Here is a 20,301-nt window from a genome sequence, read left to right as displayed (position 1 = left end):
AAGATTCTGATTTTTAGCAGGATAAAACGGAAGTCTTTACAGTAGTAGTATTCCTTAAACACATATAGATAACATATATATGTATATACGTGAATATGCATATATAAGTGCATATATATATATATATATATACATATTTATAATAGCACATCGTGGCTGTATGATCAAGTTAGGCAAATTTTATCACAGCATGAATTATTTTTTAATCAGCTTTTTTCTTTTTAAGGAAATTAAAACATTATTGGCTTTAAAAAGTAATTCATTTATAAAAATTCTGCAAAGTCTCTTGCTGCTATTTCAACTATGCATTTTTGATAAAAATTAAAAAGTATGAAAAGAAACAAGAATAAGGTTCTTGAACTACAGTAAATGGGTTTATCATCCTTGAAGTAAAATTTTATCAAATATATTATTCTTATATTTTGTAATTTGTTTCGTCATTTTTTGTAATATGTTTCCTCACTTATTTCGCCATTCTTTTTCACTTTTTCCTTTATTTTTTATTTAATGCACATATATTTTTAAGGACTAAAAATATTTTTACATATTTAAATGATATTAACAGTATCATCTGTTTTGACACAGGCCGCATGTATCAAGTATGTATATGCGTATGTGAATGTGTATGTGAATGTGTATGCGTATGTGAATGTGTATTCGTATGTGAATATGTATGCGTATGTGAATATGTATGCGTATGTGAATATGTATGCGTATGTGAATATGTATGCGTATGTGAATATGTATGAGTATGTGAATGTGTATGTGTATGTGAATATGTATGTATATTCCTATGTGTACATGTCAGTACGCCCATTTACAAGTGCTTATGTGCACTCTCACAAGTGTTTATATGCTTATACACATGTGTTTGTACGTATGTATGCTTAGATTTTTTATAGAATTACATGCAAGTGCAGGAGAAAAAACGTAAAAAAAATTTTAACCATTTTTGTATTTTTAATTTTTAATTACAAATACGTTTTTTTCCTTTTTTCATTCTTTTCTTTTCTTTTTTTTCATTCTTTTCTTTTCCTTTTTTTCATTCTTTTCTTTTCCTTTTTTCATTCTTTTCTTTTCCTTTTTTTAATTATTTACTTTTCTTTCTTTTCGTTATTTTATTTCTTTCATCATTTCATCATTTCATCATTTCAGCATTTCATCATTTCATCATTTCAGCATTTCAGCATTTCATCATTTCATCATTTCATCATTTCAGCATTTCAGCATTTCTTCATTTCTTTATTTCTTTATTTCTTCATTTGTTCTTTTCTGCATTTGTTCTTTTCTGCATTTGTTCTTTTCTGCATTTGTTCTTTTCTGCATTTGTTCTTTTCTGCATTTGTTCTTTTCTTCATTTGTTCTTTTCTTCATTTCTTTATTTCTTCATTTGTTCTTTTCTTCATTTCTTTATATCTTCATTTTTTTATTTTCTGCCCATCTTTTGCTCCTGTGTTAACCCATTTTAACAGTTTACTTTCCTTTTTACACGTATGCTGCCTTTTAAGAAAAGTTTTCTTGATATAAGAAAGATTGCAAATTTTCTTATATATTTTTTTTTTTTTTTTACGTTTATGCTTATAATGAAGCATATACTTGTATATATATGCCAATGATATAAGTACACATACTTGCATATATTTATTTCTTGGGTGAGCAAAACAAAAAAATAAGGGAAAGAATAAGAAGTAACTTGTGTATATTCAGGCAATTAGTTAAAAATTTAATTTTTACTGAGCACTATTCTCAATAACATATTTACATATATGTATCAGTTTATGTATATGTACATATATATGCATATATATGTATATATATGTGTGTACGCATGTATATATATGCACGCTATCTTTACCATATAACTTATTATTGTTTCGTTTTACTAGTATTGTTAAAGGACAACCTTCTGAGCAGTAAAAAAAGAGCTCATATAAATAGAAATAATGGAAAATTTTTTTACAAAAAAAGTAAAAGATGTATTTTCGATTTTGAAAAAAGGGAGTAATAAAGAGGAAGAAGTATCTTCATCTGATAAAAATAAAATTAATAATACTTATATTAATGGCACGGAGAAAGAAAAAAATGATTTGGACAATTTGAATACAGAAAAAAAGGACATAAATAAGGAAAATATTAGTAGCCCAAAAAATGAAAATAAAAAAAAAAAAGAAGTCCAAAATTTAGAACAAAAAGAAAATGATGTGAATGTAAATAAAAAAAGAAGATTAATGAAATTACACAATAAAGATAATGTTTATTTAATTGATAACTTTATTAGTATAAAGAAGAGCACCGATATTGTAAATCATGCGAGTGCAAGGGATACAAAAAAAAGCAACCCCATGATTTTTGCAGCTGCGACTACTACGACTACAACTACAACTACAACTGCAACCACAGAAACTGCAACCACAGCAACTGCTACTGGTGCTGCTACTGCTACTGCTACTGCTACTGCTACCGAGTTAAGTGCTTTTTCACCCGTGTCCACTTGCATTGCTACGAGTACGTCATATACTCCTAGTATATGCACTTTTTTATCATTTAAAAAGGATGAGGAGGAAAAGAAAAACAAAACATTCGATGCGAGCAATAAGATGTACTTCAATGTAAAGAGCTTAAATGAAGATGAGAACAAATCTAATAATGAAATCATAAAAAAAGATACAGATTCAGTTATAGCTACAGTTGCAGTTACAACTACAGTTGCAGTTACAGCTACAGATAATGCTAAAAAGGTAAAAGGAACAAGTTTGAAAAGTGTAGAAAACAGTTTACCAGAGAATGAAGTAGAAATAGGCATAAGAGATGAAAATGATATTAGTAGTACAAGAGGAGAAGAAAAGAAAACAAAAATTATAACAAAAAAAAGCTTATCCAAGAAGACAAAAGTAGTAAGTAGTACTACAACAAGCGAAATGAACAATTTAAATTTTGCAAAAAATAGTGGAAAAGACAAAAAAGTAAACAGAATTGATGAAATTTTTAAAAGTCTAATAGAGAAAAATGGAAAAAAGGAGTTCCTTCCTTACGCTTCCAACACTCAGAACACAGATTTATCTCATGAAAGAACTGCACATAGCAATAAAGTTAATGGTGATGAGGTTGGCTTGTTAGAAATACATATTGAAGAGTTGAAGGAATATAACAAGGATAGTGGAAATGACACATGTAATTACATTTGTAATGGTATAATTAGCTCAAGTAAAAATGGTTTGGACAATTCTAGTGAAAAGGAGGTTACTGAAACGGGGGATACAACGCAGAAAAGGAATGAGTTGGACGAACATAGTAAAACCTGCGGCGATGATAAAAATAATGATAATAGTACGAACAGTACTAATGGTGATAATAACACGAATGGTGGTAATAGCACGAATGGTGGTAACAGCACGAATGGTGGTAACAGCACGAATGGTTGTAATAATAATGATGATAATGTTATCCAGGTCGGTGGAAGCAATCTACACAGTGATGAACCCTATACAAGTGATAACATAAATGCCAACTGGAAAAATGAAGGTCATCTAGATAAACACATTAAATTTGTAGTCTATCCTAATGATACGCGTATAAATGTAGATAGTCCAACAAATGATTTAGAGGAAAAAAAAAAAATAAAAAAAAAATTGACGATCATAATGAGGGTTATATACAAGAGAGGAATAATAAAGAGAAAAAATTGTGCATCGTAAGTGATATAAGCAAAAATGAAATTTATGATAATATATTAAATAGTTCTAACGAAGTGAAATGTGAAGATAACCTAAACAAAATACAAACGAATGATGAGAAAAATGAAAAAAATTATACCAGTAATTTAAAATTAAAATTCCCAGATTTTGCTATTGATCAAAGTAAAAAATTAATTAATGAAACGAATGAATTTTTTAAAATGTATAATTTAAATCTTAAAATTGAACACCTACCTATTAGTATTCCAGATGATTTAAAATTACTTATTGAAAAAAAAAAGAAAATTGTCAGTATAATAAATGATTATAAAAATGAATTAAAGGGAAAAAGAGAAGGCAGTAAGAGGGAGGAAGCTACTTCTGAGATGAAAACGGAAAAGGGAGGCCAGGAAAAAGAGGAGGGAGCAAAAGCAAAGGGGGAGATGGAAGAGAAGGAGAAAAAAGAGAATGTCATGAAGGATGAGAAAAATGAAAAAAAATATTCCAAAGAAGAAAACACAGAGAAACAACATCCCACATTTCCCAATGTGAATATGGATATATGTTCGGACAAAAATGAAAATAATAATGACACACGTATCGTTAGGCATATAATAGATTCTCATGATAAAGAAAAGGATAAGGAATTGGTAAGTGCTGACAACCTTTTGGATTTCCCGCAATTGGTAATTAGTAAAAAGAACAGTAATGATGATAGCAATAATGGTGGTTGCAGTGGTGGCTATAATGGTATCCATAATGATAACCATGACATAAACAGCTGTGAAACTGATGTAGATGAAAACGAACTGGAGTTCATTTCGAAAGATAAGGCTTTTTTTTCAAATAAGGAAATAAACGGTCCGTATAACGAGAATAACGGAAGAGAATACAAAAAGAGCAGTCATGCAAAAATAAAAAAAAAAAAAGAAGTTGAAAATAAAAAATTGGAAAAGGGAAATTCTTATGATAATTTAAATTATTTGAGTGATAGTGCTAAAGAGGTTATAGAAAAAGAATATAAAAATTTTTTAGGTATATTTGAAAAATTGAATCGAGGTGAATATGTTGGCCAAGAAGAGGCCAAAGAGAGAGGAATGAAGAAATACGTTGGCACAACAAATGTTAGCGGCACAACTAATACTAGCGGCACAACTAATACTAGCGGCACAACTAATACTAGCGGCACAACTAATACTAGCGGCACAACTAATACTAGCGGCACAACTAATACTAGCAGTACGACGGATAAGCAAAGTGAGATAAAAAGAGCCAAAAACGAGTTCATCCGCGATCTTATAAACAGTTTAACGGCTAATAATAGCGAAGAAGAGAACTATATGAAATACAAGAAGATCAAGAATGAAGAAGTAAGGTATAAAAAATTAAAAGAAACAATAACAGAAATTAAAATTAAGGAAAAAAAGATTGATGTAATACTAAGCAGTAGTTTAAATTTCTTCAAATATTCTAATATATATAGACATCGTCATTTTTTACATGAAAAAATGTTAATAAATTGGAGCTATGTGGAAAACTTGATTAATAAAAAGAATGATATTAGAAATAGAAATTTACCTTTTCAATTATTAGAATTGGATAAAAGTTTATTAGAAAATATACAAAATAGTTATGATGATATACTATTAGATGATTTTTCTGGTATCATTATAACATTAAATACTAATTCTTTTCCGACAACAGTTGATGGAAATTCTATTCATATTTCTAAAATTATATGTGGTTGTTTAATTGAGTATTTAGGTACATCTGAATTAAATATTAAATGTATTTGGGCTCATCCATTTTTGAATGCTAAATCAACGTATCATATTTTGTGTGCGTTTCTACCTAGAGTTATTTTAGAGGCATTTCTAAATAATAATATATGTTCAGAAAATAAAGCTATTTGTAATCAGTTAGTTAATGCGGCGAATGCCAGGAAAGAAGTAAGGGAAGATATGCACATGAATGATGTTGGCAGCGAAGAGGAGGAGCAGCAGCAGAAGCAACAAGAGCAGCAGATGGGGGAGGACCACCGCGAAAAAGAAAAAGAAAAAGAAACTACCAGAACAAAACACTCATCGAAGAAAAAGAAAAGCTTTTATGATAGATTACACTTACTTCGAGAGAGTAACAAAAATGGTAATAGCAACGATAATATTGTTTTTGAATATGATAATGATAGTAATAGTAATAGTAATAGTAATAATAATAATAATACATATGTAAAAAGTGAAGAGCAATATTTTAGCAATTTTTCTGCCTATCTGTACCCTGCTACGTACTTCCTAAATTTTAATAAAGAATGCGCATCAATTCTAAACAGTTCAACAATACATAAATATGATATATGTCATCATAATGTTGAGCATAATTGTAATTATACGTACCCCACTTTTAGTCAGAATGAATCATTAAAAGATGATAAATGTAATAATAACAAAAAGTTGTCGGATAAATTTTTGTACATAATATTTAGTGATATTGATATATTCCCCAGACAGTGTTATTTATTGTTATGCTCATATAAATACATGTGTTTAAACATGCACTATGACACAGATTGTTTTTCTGTTCATTATGACTTGAACCTTAAGAATATTAAAAAAGAAAATATTGGAAAAACAGCTGAATTATCAAATACATGTCCATGCACATCAATCAAAAATAATATATCCGATGTTGAGGATTCCTATGAAAGGATCATAGGTGAGTTCGTAAAATGATAGCAGATGTTCAAAATGTAAATGGGCAAAAAAAAAAAAAAAAAAAAAAAGAAAGTGCATAAATGTACAAACAAATAAACTATACATATATATATATATATGTGCGTGTGTGTATAAAAATTTATGAACAAAAAGGATAAAAAAATAAGCGCAAAAAATGATTTTTTTTTATATTTTTTATATCACTGTATTTCCTTTTTATTCCCCTTTATGCGTGCCTCCCAGGATGCAGTGAACTGTACATGTACTACATGATTCCCAAGAAGGAGGAAAGGGAAAGCCTGGGCTTATTAAAAAGAAACGGATGGAGGGATTTAATTTCGAATATTTTTTATGAGGACATAAATGAAAACATTTCAAGTATAATAAAAATAAGAACGAACATAAATAATTTATATGATCATATATCTATGCAAAATAAATTAAATGAAAAGAATTACACATCAACGTATATAAATAAATATGAGTGGTGTGGGCTAAAATTAAAGCACATACGTAATATGATGAACGAGGATTTTAACTTCGAGTCCCCCAAAAAAAAGTAAAAAGGTGTCTAACTAAATTTAAGATCCATTAATGGATGCGTGCTCTGAAAAATTGGCAAGGGCTTGAGTGTACGTCAATACAGGTGTATGTGTATATGAACGAATACGCGTTTCTATATATATCTTGTGAACGTACGTGTTTGTCTGTATAATGTATGTTTATAATGTATGTCAATAAGAAATGTATATAATATGTATGTATATATATATATATATATATATATATATATATATATGTACATGCACAAACTGTCAAGCCGCAGAAGAAACTTTGCAATATTTACGAAGTGATTGACTTTTCGTATAGTATCATTTTTTTTTTTTTTTTTTTTTTTATTTCTCCCCATTCCTTTCTTATCCTTTTTTCTCTCCTTAATACTTTCTTTATATAAGGTTTAATTTTACTTTTGCGTCATATTTTTATTATATTGCCATTAAATTTATTCGTATTTAATGAAGAAAAGGAAATTTCATTATGCCTTTTGGTTTATATCATTTTATTTATTCTACTTATGAAAATCATCAAAGATACACTTACATGATTAATTATATTAGCGATGCATATAAACACGAAAAAAAGCTAAACTATGTTATAAATATACTTTAATTTTATTTTATAGTTTAATATTATTGTATTGTTATTGTATTTTTATTGTAATTTTATTGTAATTTTATTGTAATTTTATTGTAATTTTATTGTAATTTTATTGTAATTTTATTGTTTTTTTAATTTTAAACTATTAAGATATTTAATGCTTAACACATTACTCATTATGCATTACGCATACGGCTTAATGTTTAATATTAAAATTCGTGCATGACAATAAAATTATCATACCATAAAATACTACTAGGGGAACAAGGCAAAGGCAGTAGTAGCTACCAAAATTCATCAAAAAATTGGATGTTGTAGTGGTGTACACGTGCGCACATATATATACATAGGCATGTATTCACGTATGCGGTAATGATGTGTGTGTGTGCGTGAGCTTGTACCTCGGGTGCCTTTTACCTCTCACCCCCTCTTAGTGCGTGTAGGTCTTCATTTTATTATATTCTTCAACATCCTGCTTTGCCATCAATTTTATTTTTTTGTATTTTTCCCGGTTTCTCCTTACCCTCTCCTGCTCTTCTCTTGCCTTAAGCCCGATGAGGTAACTATTCTCCTTCTTCATCTGAAAAAAGCAAAAAGAAAAAAAGGATGACCAAACGAACGAGAAAACAAACGAACAAACGAACAAACGATAACTCATATACGCGCACGCGCATAAACTCTCGCGTATTACCTCATTGTAATCCAATTTTTTCTGCTGCTTGATTTTCTTTTTTAAAGATTTCATTTCTGCAAACTTCCTTTGATTGTTGTTCATAAAATAAAGGTCTTTGGCGTTCCTATTATTGACATATTTGGGGGTAAATACAGGAATACTCTGTTGGTTTCTACTTGTGTGTATTACTGTCTTAATACGAAATGCCGTTGAATACTCCACTAGTTTATACATATATAGTAGGGAAAAGAAATATTTTTCTTTTTTTTTACTATTATATATTTTAGAAGTATTATTATATGCATTTAACGATTCTGAAATAGTTGAATTTCGAATACTAGTAATAATATTCATAAAATCAATTTTTATGCTAAATTTAATTATGAAATGTAAATAGTTTGCGTACAAATAAAATAGGCTTGGTACAACTATGTGGTTTAGCAATATGTAAATATTCATATCATTGTCAATATAACCTTTCAAAAATAATATTAAATTATTAAATGTATTAAATGATAATTCATATAAATAATCTTTGTTTTTCCTATATCGCTCTTCTCCTGTTTTTCTTATCTGTTCGTCTTCTTTATTACTCCTATTTTTTACTTCTTTTTTTTTTTTCTTTTCATAAATAATATAATATAACAAAGTATTTAAAATTTTAAATGACAAATAAAAAAAAGCAGGGCTATATTTTTTATTACTATTTTCTAAAATTATGTTATATATATTTAACAACACCACGGCATTCTTTAACTCTTTTTTTTTTTTAAATATTCCAAGGTGGTGGTTTATAACTACCATTTTTACTTCTCTTTTACTATCCTCACCTTTTGTTAATTCTTTATTTATTTCTTCATCATTCATATTTTCGGAAAAACATTTAAAAGAAAAAGAATGCTCAATATTTCTTATACATTCTTCTATACTTGTTCCATCTGCGTATGTGTTACCATTAAATATATAATCATAATTTTGTTCAACTTGTTTACATACTAAATTACTATTGTTTGAATAAAAATACGTGTAAAACAAATATTCGATAAATTCCGTTATGTAGGAAATGAATACTGATTTTTCCTCCTCCTCCTCCAAATGGCTATGATCCTCTTCCAAATGAAGAAACTTATTCAAAATGATTTCATCGTCCTTATTGTGCTTATTGATGTCTATAAAATAGTTGTGCGTTATGTTCCTCTCTTTCCCTTTCGTGGTATTACTGTTAATATCATCATCATTATTGATATTATCATCATTATTACTTTCACCATGCGCCATCTTTGCATTGGTGCTGTTTTTATTTATTGGGTATAAAAGTAAGGCTAAAAATAAAATGGAAAAGTGCATATACGATACATTACCACCATCTTGGTAATATTTTTCAAAAATTGAATTAAACAATTCTGCACTTTCTAATATTCTTGAATATATATAAACATCATATTTTTTATTTGCCTTACATTTGTTTAAATCTATATATTCCTTCAAAACTCTTTTTTTATTTTTATAAAATTCATTATATTTATTTTCGCCTTTCACAGTTTTGCAGAATGTAATTAACAATAAAAATGAAATATACAAATAAACTTCTTTTTTCATACTATGACAAAACAGTAAAATTATGTCTTTGTAATTTTGGAAAAGATTATATAATTTTAAGTTATGCCTTAAACATTTATATATATTTAGTACACAATAATCCAATAAGGAAAAAAAGAGAGACCCATGAGATATGCTCCTTTTCTTCTTTTCATTATTAAATACATTTAAATAGTATATTCTATATAATAATTTTTTTTGTGAACAAAAATTATGTCTATCCATCAGTTGTACCATATCTTTCAGCTCATATACTTTATTTTCAATACAAATAGAGATAGGTAATTTATTTTTTTCTTCATTTAAATCGTTAATAAAATAGCTGCTAACTTTATTATTTCCGTCCATTAAAAATCTTTCTAATACTCCATCTATTTCGTCTTTTGGAATATCAACAGTTTCTGTTGTATTGATTGGAATTGAATTATAATTAAATATTTCCTCAATAATTTCATTGTCACTCTCGTCCGAAATATAACAGAACGAATTTCCCTTTGCGCATTTGTAATTATCTTCATTTTTTCCTTCTTTATCAGACAAGCCAATTTTACCACTCTCTTCCTTTTTCGCATTAATTAACTTATTCGTATGAAATTCTTCTTCACTTGCTACATGTGGAGTACACCTTTTTTCATGTTCTGTTACAGAAGAGATCTTGGAACCATGTTCTATCCTACCATCATGCCCATTAGTACTCACCACTCTCTGGTTCACTATAATAACTTTATTTCTCTTTTCATAAATTTTTTTGTTTGAGTATTTATCTAAATCCAATAGTCGATCTTTTCCCTTCCTGTTTACACTTGTATATGTGTTCTCACCAACTGGCTCGGTATGCTTACATTTGCTGTGTACACTAAGTTTTTCTACTTGTTCAGTGTTATGTGTAACGTTAATATCATTTATTTTTTCCCCTCTTCTATTCTCCAAATCCCCATTTTTTATTTCACTACTAATATTGTTATTTACGCAAAGGACACTCCTTCTAATGTCATCAAAATGTGCGTCAAATTTTAGTAACTTATCATTTATTCCGTAATTCTTAATTTTCCATAATTTTTTTTTTTCGATCTTTTTTTGAAAATAGCTATTTTTAGTATTACTGTTCCGGTTATCTTTTAACCTACCACGTAATTTCCCACTGTTACTTCCGGAACTCCCGGAATTGTCACTAGTGGGATTATCAAAATTTGTGCTAATATGCTTATCAATTAAATTTGAATCATCATTTAAATTAAAAATTCTTTTCTTTTCACGTTTTCTACTGCTTTTATGCAAATTTTTACCTTTCCTCTTGTCAATAAATTTGTTTGTTTTTTTCTCTTTTATATAATAATCTAAAATGCTTTTATATCTTTCACTGGTCTCTTTTGGCACAGGAATTCTCCCTTTACTATTTTTTGTTCTTATGATGTTTTTCTTTCTCTTACCCTTCGTTCCCTTGGTGTCAAATATGTTATGTTGAGCCATTGTAATATATATCTATATATACATATATATACGTTAAAACTGAAAAGCAGCGGAACTGATTTATTGTTTTAATGCTTTATATTTTTATCTGTTCCTGTTTATATATGTTGTTATTTTCGTACATTCCTATTTATGTATGTTGTTATTTTCGTACATTCCTATTTATGTATGTTGTTATTTTCGTACATTCCTATTTATGTATGTTGTTATTTTCGTACATTCCTATTTATGTATGTTGTTATTTTCGTACATTCCTATTTATGTAGGTTGTTATTTTCGTACATTCCTATTTATGTATGTTGCTATTTTCATACATTTCTATTTTCGTTTGGGCCTATATTTTTCTTCCAATCAAAACTCATAAATTTGTGATTGGTTCAGCTGGGAATACTTAAATGTACAAGCTCTCACCGTTTATATTTTCTTAAATATTGAAAATTTGGTATGATAGCATTTTTTCTCTATATACATATACGCTTCATTTTAATTATATAAAATGGGAAAATATAAAATAAATAAATAGATATAGAAAAACAAACACAAACGTATATTTTTTTCTCTTTTTTCCATAAATCCATTCGACAAAAAGGAAAACAAAAAAATTATATTTTTTTTTAATGCATTTATTTAAATACTTTGAAAAATTTTTTTTTCCTCGTAAGGTATATATGTAAAAACAGGATTTTTTCATGTATCTTTTTACATAACATCGCATACTAGATCTCAAATATATACAAACAAAATTGAATGGAATTTTTTTTTTTTTTTTTACCTTTCTATTTTTACTAATTTATTTATGAAAAAAAAAAAAAAAATGGAGAAAACGAAAGCCGAGAAATTGATTGATTAAATGTAAAATAAATTTCTTTAAATTAAACAGTTATTTCTCTAATTGTGAAAAGAATTTTTATTTATATTAAAAATAAAAAAAAAAATGAAAAAAGAGAATACGCATTTTATATTATATGATGAATTTACAAAAATTTTGCATTTTATGTTTTCCTTTATTCATTCACAACACTGCAAGATAATATATGGTTGTTTTGTCCTTACTATCTGAGGGTTGCTTCCCATAACTATGTTATTTATGAGTGCAAAAATGTGAAGAAGCGTTGTGATGATTATATTAGGGTGTTTGAAGAAATTTATATATATATACTTATATATATATATGTATGTATATGTATGTACATATACATTTGTGTATTCACATTTTAACCTTCCGCTATAGTTTTGAGTTGTCAAAAGATTGGCATTTCTTTCAAAAAGTATAGTTAAATTTATTTGCATTGAAAAAACCTTTATATGCTAATTAAGAAATATACTTGCACGTATACACAAATTTTATAACAATTTTTATGATAGATTTTCTTTTTTTTTTGATAAAATACAAAAAAAAAAAAAAAAAAATTATTTAAAAAAAAAGGAAAAAGGAAAAATAAATATACAAATGAAGCATAATGTTAAGACAAACTACTGTTAAATAAGAAAAATCGAAAGGTATAGAGGGCCAAAATATAGTTTTATTAGCTCCCACATTGACGCTGAACTTATACGTGTATAAACATATGAATATACATACATATACACATACATATACATATACGTATACAGATACATATACATATATACATATATACATACATACATGCATACCCACACATGTCTATATGTGTACATGTTCATATTTGTACACAAAAGAAAGGAAAATGCTTTCTTGCTCTTTTTTACTGCGCTTCCGGAAGATAATACATTTTTTATTTTTGTTTATTTTACTTCTTGTTGATATTCAGTTCTGGTGTAAAAATGTAATTGATTCCATTGTTATGTTCTGTGCTTGAAAAGATAATATAATACTTGAAAAATCCCTCAGTCCTTGAGTTTAACACTTGATATAACCGCATAATCATTTTTATTCTCTCATATAATACACAATACCAATTCCAGAACATGTTTTTTCCTTATTCTTTCCCCAGAAATATATTAGGTCAGTTTTATAACCCCATTAAGAACCAATACAACAATCAAAGCTACCAGTAATAAAAGCAATAATCCGCATATACAACAACACATTTTTATTAAATTGTGACTGTCAAAAGATTCTTCAAAGTTTTTAAAAATATTTTCTCAGTTATTTATGAATGTTTTATAAATAACGTATTTCAAATTTGTTTGTGTGTATTACTGTGCATTAATAAAATGGAAGTTTTTTCCTTTCACAAAAAAGTGTTATATATATATATATTTGTATAAACGTACATATATGCACAACAGTATTTTGCTTTTTTTGAATTGTTGTGTGTTTCTATACACAAATACTTCTAAGATCTTTTTTTTTTAAATGGAAAAACAATATAATAGATCATTAGTTGAATTTTTAATTGATTAATACTTTAGTTATTACAATTTATTATTTTGAAATTTTTTTTTTTAAAAAAAAAAAAATAATAAAATTTTTTTTTCGAAAAACCACAAGCAACAGGCAAAATATTGCGAACGGAAAAATTATTCATACTTAGAATATTGCAGTTTGCATGTTTTTTTTTTTTTTTTTTTTTTTTTTTTTGAGCTATGAACTGTTAATTTTTGTACATTTTTTATGAACTGTTCATGCAAAAATAATGTACAACAAATACGTTATTTTTCATTAGTTTTATATTAAAGTATTTAATACAAACTTCTTTTAATATAAAGAAAAAAATAAAATAACAAAATAAATAATTTTACACAATTTTATTAAGTACGAAATTGTAATTCATTCGTTTTATTGAAATGTACGCAAAATTAAATTTTAAAAAGTATAACAAAAAAAAAAAAAAAAAAAAAAGGTTGCACCGTATTACATACATAGGACAAAAAAAATATATATATATATATAGAATAATAAATGGCGGTTATATGGTTAATAAAACTTTAAAGTCTAACGTTTGTCTTACGCAAGTTGTTGCGTAGAACTGTTCATAATATTTTTTATCTGTTCTTTTCCAAATTGCAAAATCCATGAAAAGCAACATAAGAATACGGTAACACGTTAATACCGTAACATGCTAATATGGTAGTACGCTAATAAGCTAATATGTTAATAAGCTAATATGTTAATAAGCTAATATGCTAATACGGTAATATGCTAATACCTTTAAGGGTTTATTTTGATAACATACAAAAAGGCGTATTTCTCTATAACTGAGGTGGTGTCTCTTTTTCCTTTATATTTTCACCTTTTACTTGGTATGAAGAATATTTAAAGAAAAAAAATATTAGCCATTTTATTATTTTTTTCTAATTTTTATATACACTCCATTTCATAATAATAAAAAATTACATGGAGTTTCGCGAATATATAAATGTATGGGGGTGTACATTTTTTCCTCATATATAACACCGTTTATGACGTATAAAACCCTCTTCTTTGAGAAGACAGAATAAATAAGAAAATTATGAGTAAGTCATTCTATTTCAAAAATTACTTTATCTTAATTATTTTTCCCTTTATTTTCAATGCTTTTGATATCATTTAAATCAAAAATTTTATTTTTGTTTTTCTCTTCTAGGCAATTAATTTCACTCTGTTCCATTTTCTTTTCTTCCTTTTGTTCTTCTTCTTCACATGCTTTCTTATATTCAGTACTGTCCATTATTTCTTTTTCATTTATATCGTTTGTTAATAATTCCATAATCCATCCTTCGGATTCGGAATGTCCATTCATTAAATTGACATTATCTATTACTTTACTATTTATGTCGACAATTTTACCACTAATAGGGGTATATACATCCCCTACACTTTTAACACTTTCAATGGTTGCTATGCAATCCCCCTTTTTTATATAATCATTTATGTTATGTGTTATATCTATATAAACAATTTCTCCTAATTTTTCAGTTCCATAACTGCTTATTCCTATTTTACATTGCACGTTGTTTTTATTTTTTAAATCATTCAAATTTTGTTCATTTATTTTAATGTATTCATGCGTTGTAGTATAATACGTTACAAATCTTTTAAAAGTACACGGACCATATAAAGAGATAAACTTCTTATAAGAGAAAGATCTTCTAAGCGTTATCATTTTGTCAGATAACATAATTCATGTAGTTACAATAAAAAAAAAAAAAAATAAATAAATAAATAAACGGAAATAGAAACAATAACAGTAGCTCAAACATTAACAGAAACAGAGTGGGGCTATTTAAAAATCAAAAGGTTTGATATGGATATAAAGGAAAATGTGTCAAAATGAAAATGGGTTTATATGTAAGTAATTATGTATTTGCTATACATCAGAAAATAAAAATGAAATTTTTTTTTTTTTTTTTTTCCAAATTGTTAAAAACTTGAGAGAGCACATGATGCAGCCACTGGAATTAAACAGCATTAACAAATTTTATTCCCTTTACATATATGTACATACATAAGTACATAGATATAAATGTATACGTGTATGTACTTATTATTCGAATACGATTTATTTTTTATGTTTTATTTTTCACTTGCTTGTTTAGAGTTCGTAGAACTGCCAGTATATATGCGCGTTTTTTCTTTGCATATATATGTATATATATATATAAATATATATATATATATTTTTTTTTTTTTTTTTTTTCATTCATTTAAATACAAAATTCAAGAATATAACTACGCTACGAACTGAAATAAAATGAAATGAACCACCAATATTAATAACATTTGTTAGAGTAGTATAAATTTTTTGAGGATATTCCATTCTAACGAATTATATTAGTAGACTGTGCGAATATGCTGTTAATTCTATAGATAATTAATTAAACGTAAATAGAAATGGAAAATTCCCCTGTATAAAATAATATTTGCCAGGAGGTAAAAGGTAACAAGCCAGAGTTATGCTCCACAAAAAATTTTTATAAATAGTTCAGAAAATGAATTTTCAGAATTATGGTACCAAAAATGAAATAAAGACACAGTTGTGAAACATATTATATTTCTTTTTACATATTTATATGTATTTATGCTAATCTTTATTTTCTTTTATTTCTTTTATTTATTTATTTTTTTTTTTTTTCTGTTTCTTTTCTTATGATAACTAATTCACGCCGATATTATTTAAATATGGGTGTTTCTCTCTACTTTTTCTGAATCATGTTCATGCGCTAACATTTTAAATAATTCTTATTTACTGTCCTTTCATCTCCTGCGAAAATTTTTAATAATTCAAAGCAAAATAAAAAAAAAAAAATATAGCATAACGAATGTTCATTTGCTGGGTAAACATAACAAATTCAGATTTACCAAGTATTACCAGTTCTCACATACTAACATAATAAATTCGTATTTACCGAGTATTCATTACCGATTCATATTTGCGAAGTACTCATTACCGATTCATATTTGCGAAGTACTCATTAACAATTCATATTTGCGAAGTACTCATTAACAATTCATATTTGTTAAGTACTCATTACCTGTTCACGTACTTACTAAAATATGAACAACGCAAGCACATCTACCAAAATGAGAATAATTAAAGAGTACCTCTAAAATCATAAGGATTGAAATATATAAAAAAAAAAAAAAAAAAAAAATTGTGGTGTTTCTTCTTTTCCGCCTAATAACTTTAGTATGCACCTTCTCACATATTACATATATATATAAGCATACCGGAAAAAGGAGAGAAAACGAAACAAATTTTAAAGATTGCAGCTAAAGTGAAATGATTACAAATAATTGCAGTTCTGGATTCACACATAAATACATGTAGATGAGTACACACGCACTCGAAAATTTTGTGCACCATGGGTGTACGAAGATCGTATTTTTTCATAGTCCCGTGAAATCGTTAAAAATGCGTATATATATATATATATATATATATATATTTACTTATATTTATATTTATTTATTTATTTATATATACATATATATATTTATATGCATACGTTTATCTGTTTGTCTATTTATGTGCACCCTCGAGAACACAGATTTAATAATAAATAGGCAACAGAAGATGTATTTATAAACAAACGCATAGCAAATTGGATGTGTATAAAAATGGCAAAAAATTAAAATATAAAAACAGTAATTTTTAAGGTATAACATAATATTATAAAGATGTCATTACTTCAGCTAAAATAAGTGCTGAGAGATGATGAAATATATAATAATTATTAAAAAAAAAAAAAAAAAAAAAAAAATAGTATGAACGTTTTTCAAAAATTATACCTCTGCTACACCTTTATTGTCTTCTACCATTTCTACTAATGGGAAAATTATTTTATCGAAAAATTGACAAAAAATTACAGCTCCTACAATTGGAGCAGTAAGAGGAATCCAAAAATAAAAGCTATCTTTTGTAAATGCATCTGTTCCATAAGCAATTAACGAAAGGAATCTAGCACCTAAATCTCTTGAAGGATTAAGAGCAAAACCTGTATTACCACCAAAACTTAAACCAATACATAAAATGGTTAATCCAACTACTCCACTAACTTTCAAAACATGGAATTCTCCACATATTGTTTCATTAGTTACAACTAATATTACAAATAATAATATTCCCGTTAATATTAATTCATGAATAAAAGCACTTGGAATACTAACAGCCGCATTTCTAGACGTCTCCCATGAATATTCAGGAATTTTATTAATTCCAAAACCATGATATAATCCATATACTGATGATGTAGCTAAAAAGGATCCTAGTAGTTGTGCTAAAAAATATAAAGGTATTTTCACATATTCAAACTTTTTAATACTTGCTAATCCTATTGACACTGCTAAATTTAAATGTGCACCGCTTAGTTTGGCTGATACTAAAATTCCAAAAAATACACCTAAACTCCATCCTATACATAATCTTAACCAATCTTTTGCGCTTTCAACTGTAAGATAATTTGCTGTTGAACCTTCCCCAAAAAACATCAACACAAATGTTCCTATAAACTCTCCTACGAATTCTTTCACATGAGTATTACATGAACGCATCTGCATTTTGTTTTTTTGAATTGATTTAAAAGAGAATTTGAAAAAAAAAAAAAAAAAAGTGAAATCGAAAAAATGTGAAGAAGTAAATAAGTAAATATGCAAATAGGTAAATAAATAAACATATAGATGAATAAATAAGCAAATAGGTAAATAAATAAAAATGAAGGTAAATAAATAAGCAAACAAGTAAATATATAAACAAATAAGTAAATAACTATGCAATTAGGTAAATACGTAAATAAATTAATGAATGCGGAATGAATGAATATATGGACAAATGTCAGCAAAATTAAAATTATTCATTAAAAATAATATATATATATATGTACATATATGCAAAGATATGCAGGAGGATGAGAAATGTAAAAATTAAATCAATAACACAAATTCGAGGTTCTCACTTTCAAAATAGGAAAAATAAAAATTGAAGGAAAAAGCAAATATTCCCACAAAAGGTAAAAATAGTGGAAAATAAAAATTAACTACCTTTCTTCGTTATGTGTATATATATGTGTATGTGTGTGTGTTAAAGAAAAATGTACATATTATTCTTCTTCCGCAGAGGGAGAAAATACGCTTTGTGGGGAATTAGTAATAAATGTGCATATGCCTGTGCATATATTTGTCCATATGATATATGTTACCTATGTACGTATGTATATATATATATATGTATACCTATAGTTGAAAGGGGAACTTTAAAAACATTAATAAAATATGCATTCACCACTGTTTGTTTTTTACGATGAACAAATTAAAAAAAAATTTCAAATTTTTATTGTTAAAATTTTTTTAAATGAACACATTTTAAAGAGTCTACGTAAAGCGTTTAATTGAAAGCAGGTAATTTTAAAGAGGAACATGGATATGTATGTAATTGCATTTGTATGTACGTGCGTTTGCATGTATGGTGATATGCATACTTGTTTATGTGTATATATGCTAATATGAATGTATGTATGTATGTATGTATACATGCGTATGCGCCTAAGTTGTGAACAACCTGATAATACTGCATATGTCAAAAAATTACTCAGAATTGCATCTACAGGTATTTATAATATACTTGTATCATATTTAAAATATATGTTAGTTAAAAATTAGTATCTGTTCTTACTTATTAGAAAGAATTGTCCCCTTTGCACTATATAACCACACCGGGAAAAGTATGTTAACAATATGCAAATAAAATATGTATACACAAAAAATTATTTTAAATGTTAATATATGTTAAGATTGTTTTTTTAAAACATTACATTTTACATTTAACACTTTAAAAATACTAAAACATTATTTTCTACTTTTTTTATGTATTTTGTATTTAATTTGAATTTATTTTGTATTTAATTTGTATTTAATTTGTATTTATTCTGTATTTATTTTGTATTTAATTTGTATTTAATTTGTATTTATTTTGTATTTATTTTGTATTTAATTTGTATTTAATTTGTATTTAATTTATATTTAATTTGTATTTAATTTATATTTAATTATTTTTTTCTTTTTGTTACTGTGGTGTCGTGTAATAGAATGTTTTCATGTATAAAAAAAGACAAAAAAAAAGGAAAATTTTATATTACATTTATACATACAGAAGTAAATTTTTTTTTGTTTATGTTGCACCTTAAAAGTAGGCAAATAAACAAAGTGGTAAAAAAATAAATATATATATACAAATAAACAAATAAATAAATAAAAATTTAAATATATAAAAATTTAAATATATAAATATTTAAATATATAAACTTTTGAACAAATAAAATGGCGAATTGGGGAATAGACTAAAAAAAATCGAAGTATATTTTCTGAACAAATCAAGATTCGTGAATTTTTTTTTTTTTTTTTTTTGAGGGGTGTTGCTTTAATATTTGTTAAAGCAGCTTATATACTTTTTGTGCTAAATGCTGCATGGGGAAATTAAATTCATAAAAACATAATAAGAATATTTCTGAATATATAAAACTTATCTAACCTTTTTCATAGATGTTAAATGAAAATATTTTTTTTTTTTTTTTTTTTTTTTTAATAAAATTCCTTTTCACTACATTTTTTGAGTTA

General features: G+C 26.4%; 5 protein-coding genes across 5 annotated transcripts; 1 reads left to right on the top strand and 4 right to left on the bottom strand.

The window, feature by feature from the left end:
• Positions 1 to 1,943: 1,943 nt before the first annotated feature.
• On the top strand, positions 1,944 to 6,948 carry PmUG01_09042400 (conserved Plasmodium protein, unknown function; the record flags this gene model as incomplete). The annotated part of the gene is given in 3 exon segments (XM_029005125.1): positions 1,944 to 3,602; positions 3,617 to 6,386; positions 6,629 to 6,948. 3 exon segments carry the CDS (start codon positions 1,944 to 1,946, stop codon positions 6,946 to 6,948), a joined length of 4,749 nt encoding a protein of 1,582 aa, XP_028861746.1.
• A 1,025-nt stretch (positions 6,949 to 7,973) lies between these two features.
• On the bottom strand, positions 7,974 to 11,285 carry PmUG01_09042300 (conserved Plasmodium protein, unknown function; the record flags this gene model as incomplete). The annotated part of the gene is made up of 2 exons (XM_029005124.1): positions 7,974 to 8,123; positions 8,235 to 11,285. 2 exons carry the CDS (start codon positions 11,283 to 11,285, stop codon positions 7,974 to 7,976), a joined length of 3,201 nt encoding a protein of 1,066 aa, XP_028861745.1.
• Positions 11,286 to 13,268: 1,983 nt separating this feature from the next.
• PmUG01_09042200 (conserved Plasmodium protein, unknown function) lies at positions 13,269 to 13,358 on the bottom strand (the record flags this gene model as incomplete). Its single annotated transcript, XM_029005123.1, has 1 exon — positions 13,269 to 13,358. One exon carries the CDS (start codon positions 13,356 to 13,358, stop codon positions 13,269 to 13,271), a length of 90 nt encoding a protein of 29 aa, XP_028861744.1.
• A 1,400-nt stretch (positions 13,359 to 14,758) lies between these two features.
• On the bottom strand, positions 14,759 to 15,355 carry GCVH (glycine cleavage system H protein, putative; the record flags this gene model as incomplete). The annotated part of the gene is made up of 1 exon (XM_029005122.1): positions 14,759 to 15,355. The coding sequence occupies one exon, from the start codon at positions 15,353 to 15,355 to the stop codon at positions 14,759 to 14,761; it is 597 nt and encodes a 198-aa protein (XP_028861743.1).
• A 2,120-nt stretch (positions 15,356 to 17,475) lies between these two features.
• Positions 17,476 to 18,249, bottom strand: AQP (aquaglyceroporin, putative; the record flags this gene model as incomplete). The annotated part of the gene is made up of 1 exon (XM_029005120.1): positions 17,476 to 18,249. One exon carries the CDS (start codon positions 18,247 to 18,249, stop codon positions 17,476 to 17,478), a length of 774 nt encoding a protein of 257 aa, XP_028861742.1.
• Between the last annotated feature and the right edge of the window lie 2,052 nt (positions 18,250 to 20,301).

The sequence above is a fragment of the Plasmodium malariae genome (genome assembly GCF_900090045.1).
Source record: "Plasmodium malariae genome assembly, chromosome: 9".
NCBI classification, from domain to species: Eukaryota; Apicomplexa; class Aconoidasida; order Haemosporida; family Plasmodiidae; genus Plasmodium; species Plasmodium malariae.
Note: the sequence above shows the minus strand (reverse complement) of the source record. Positions and strands in the feature narration are given on the sequence as shown.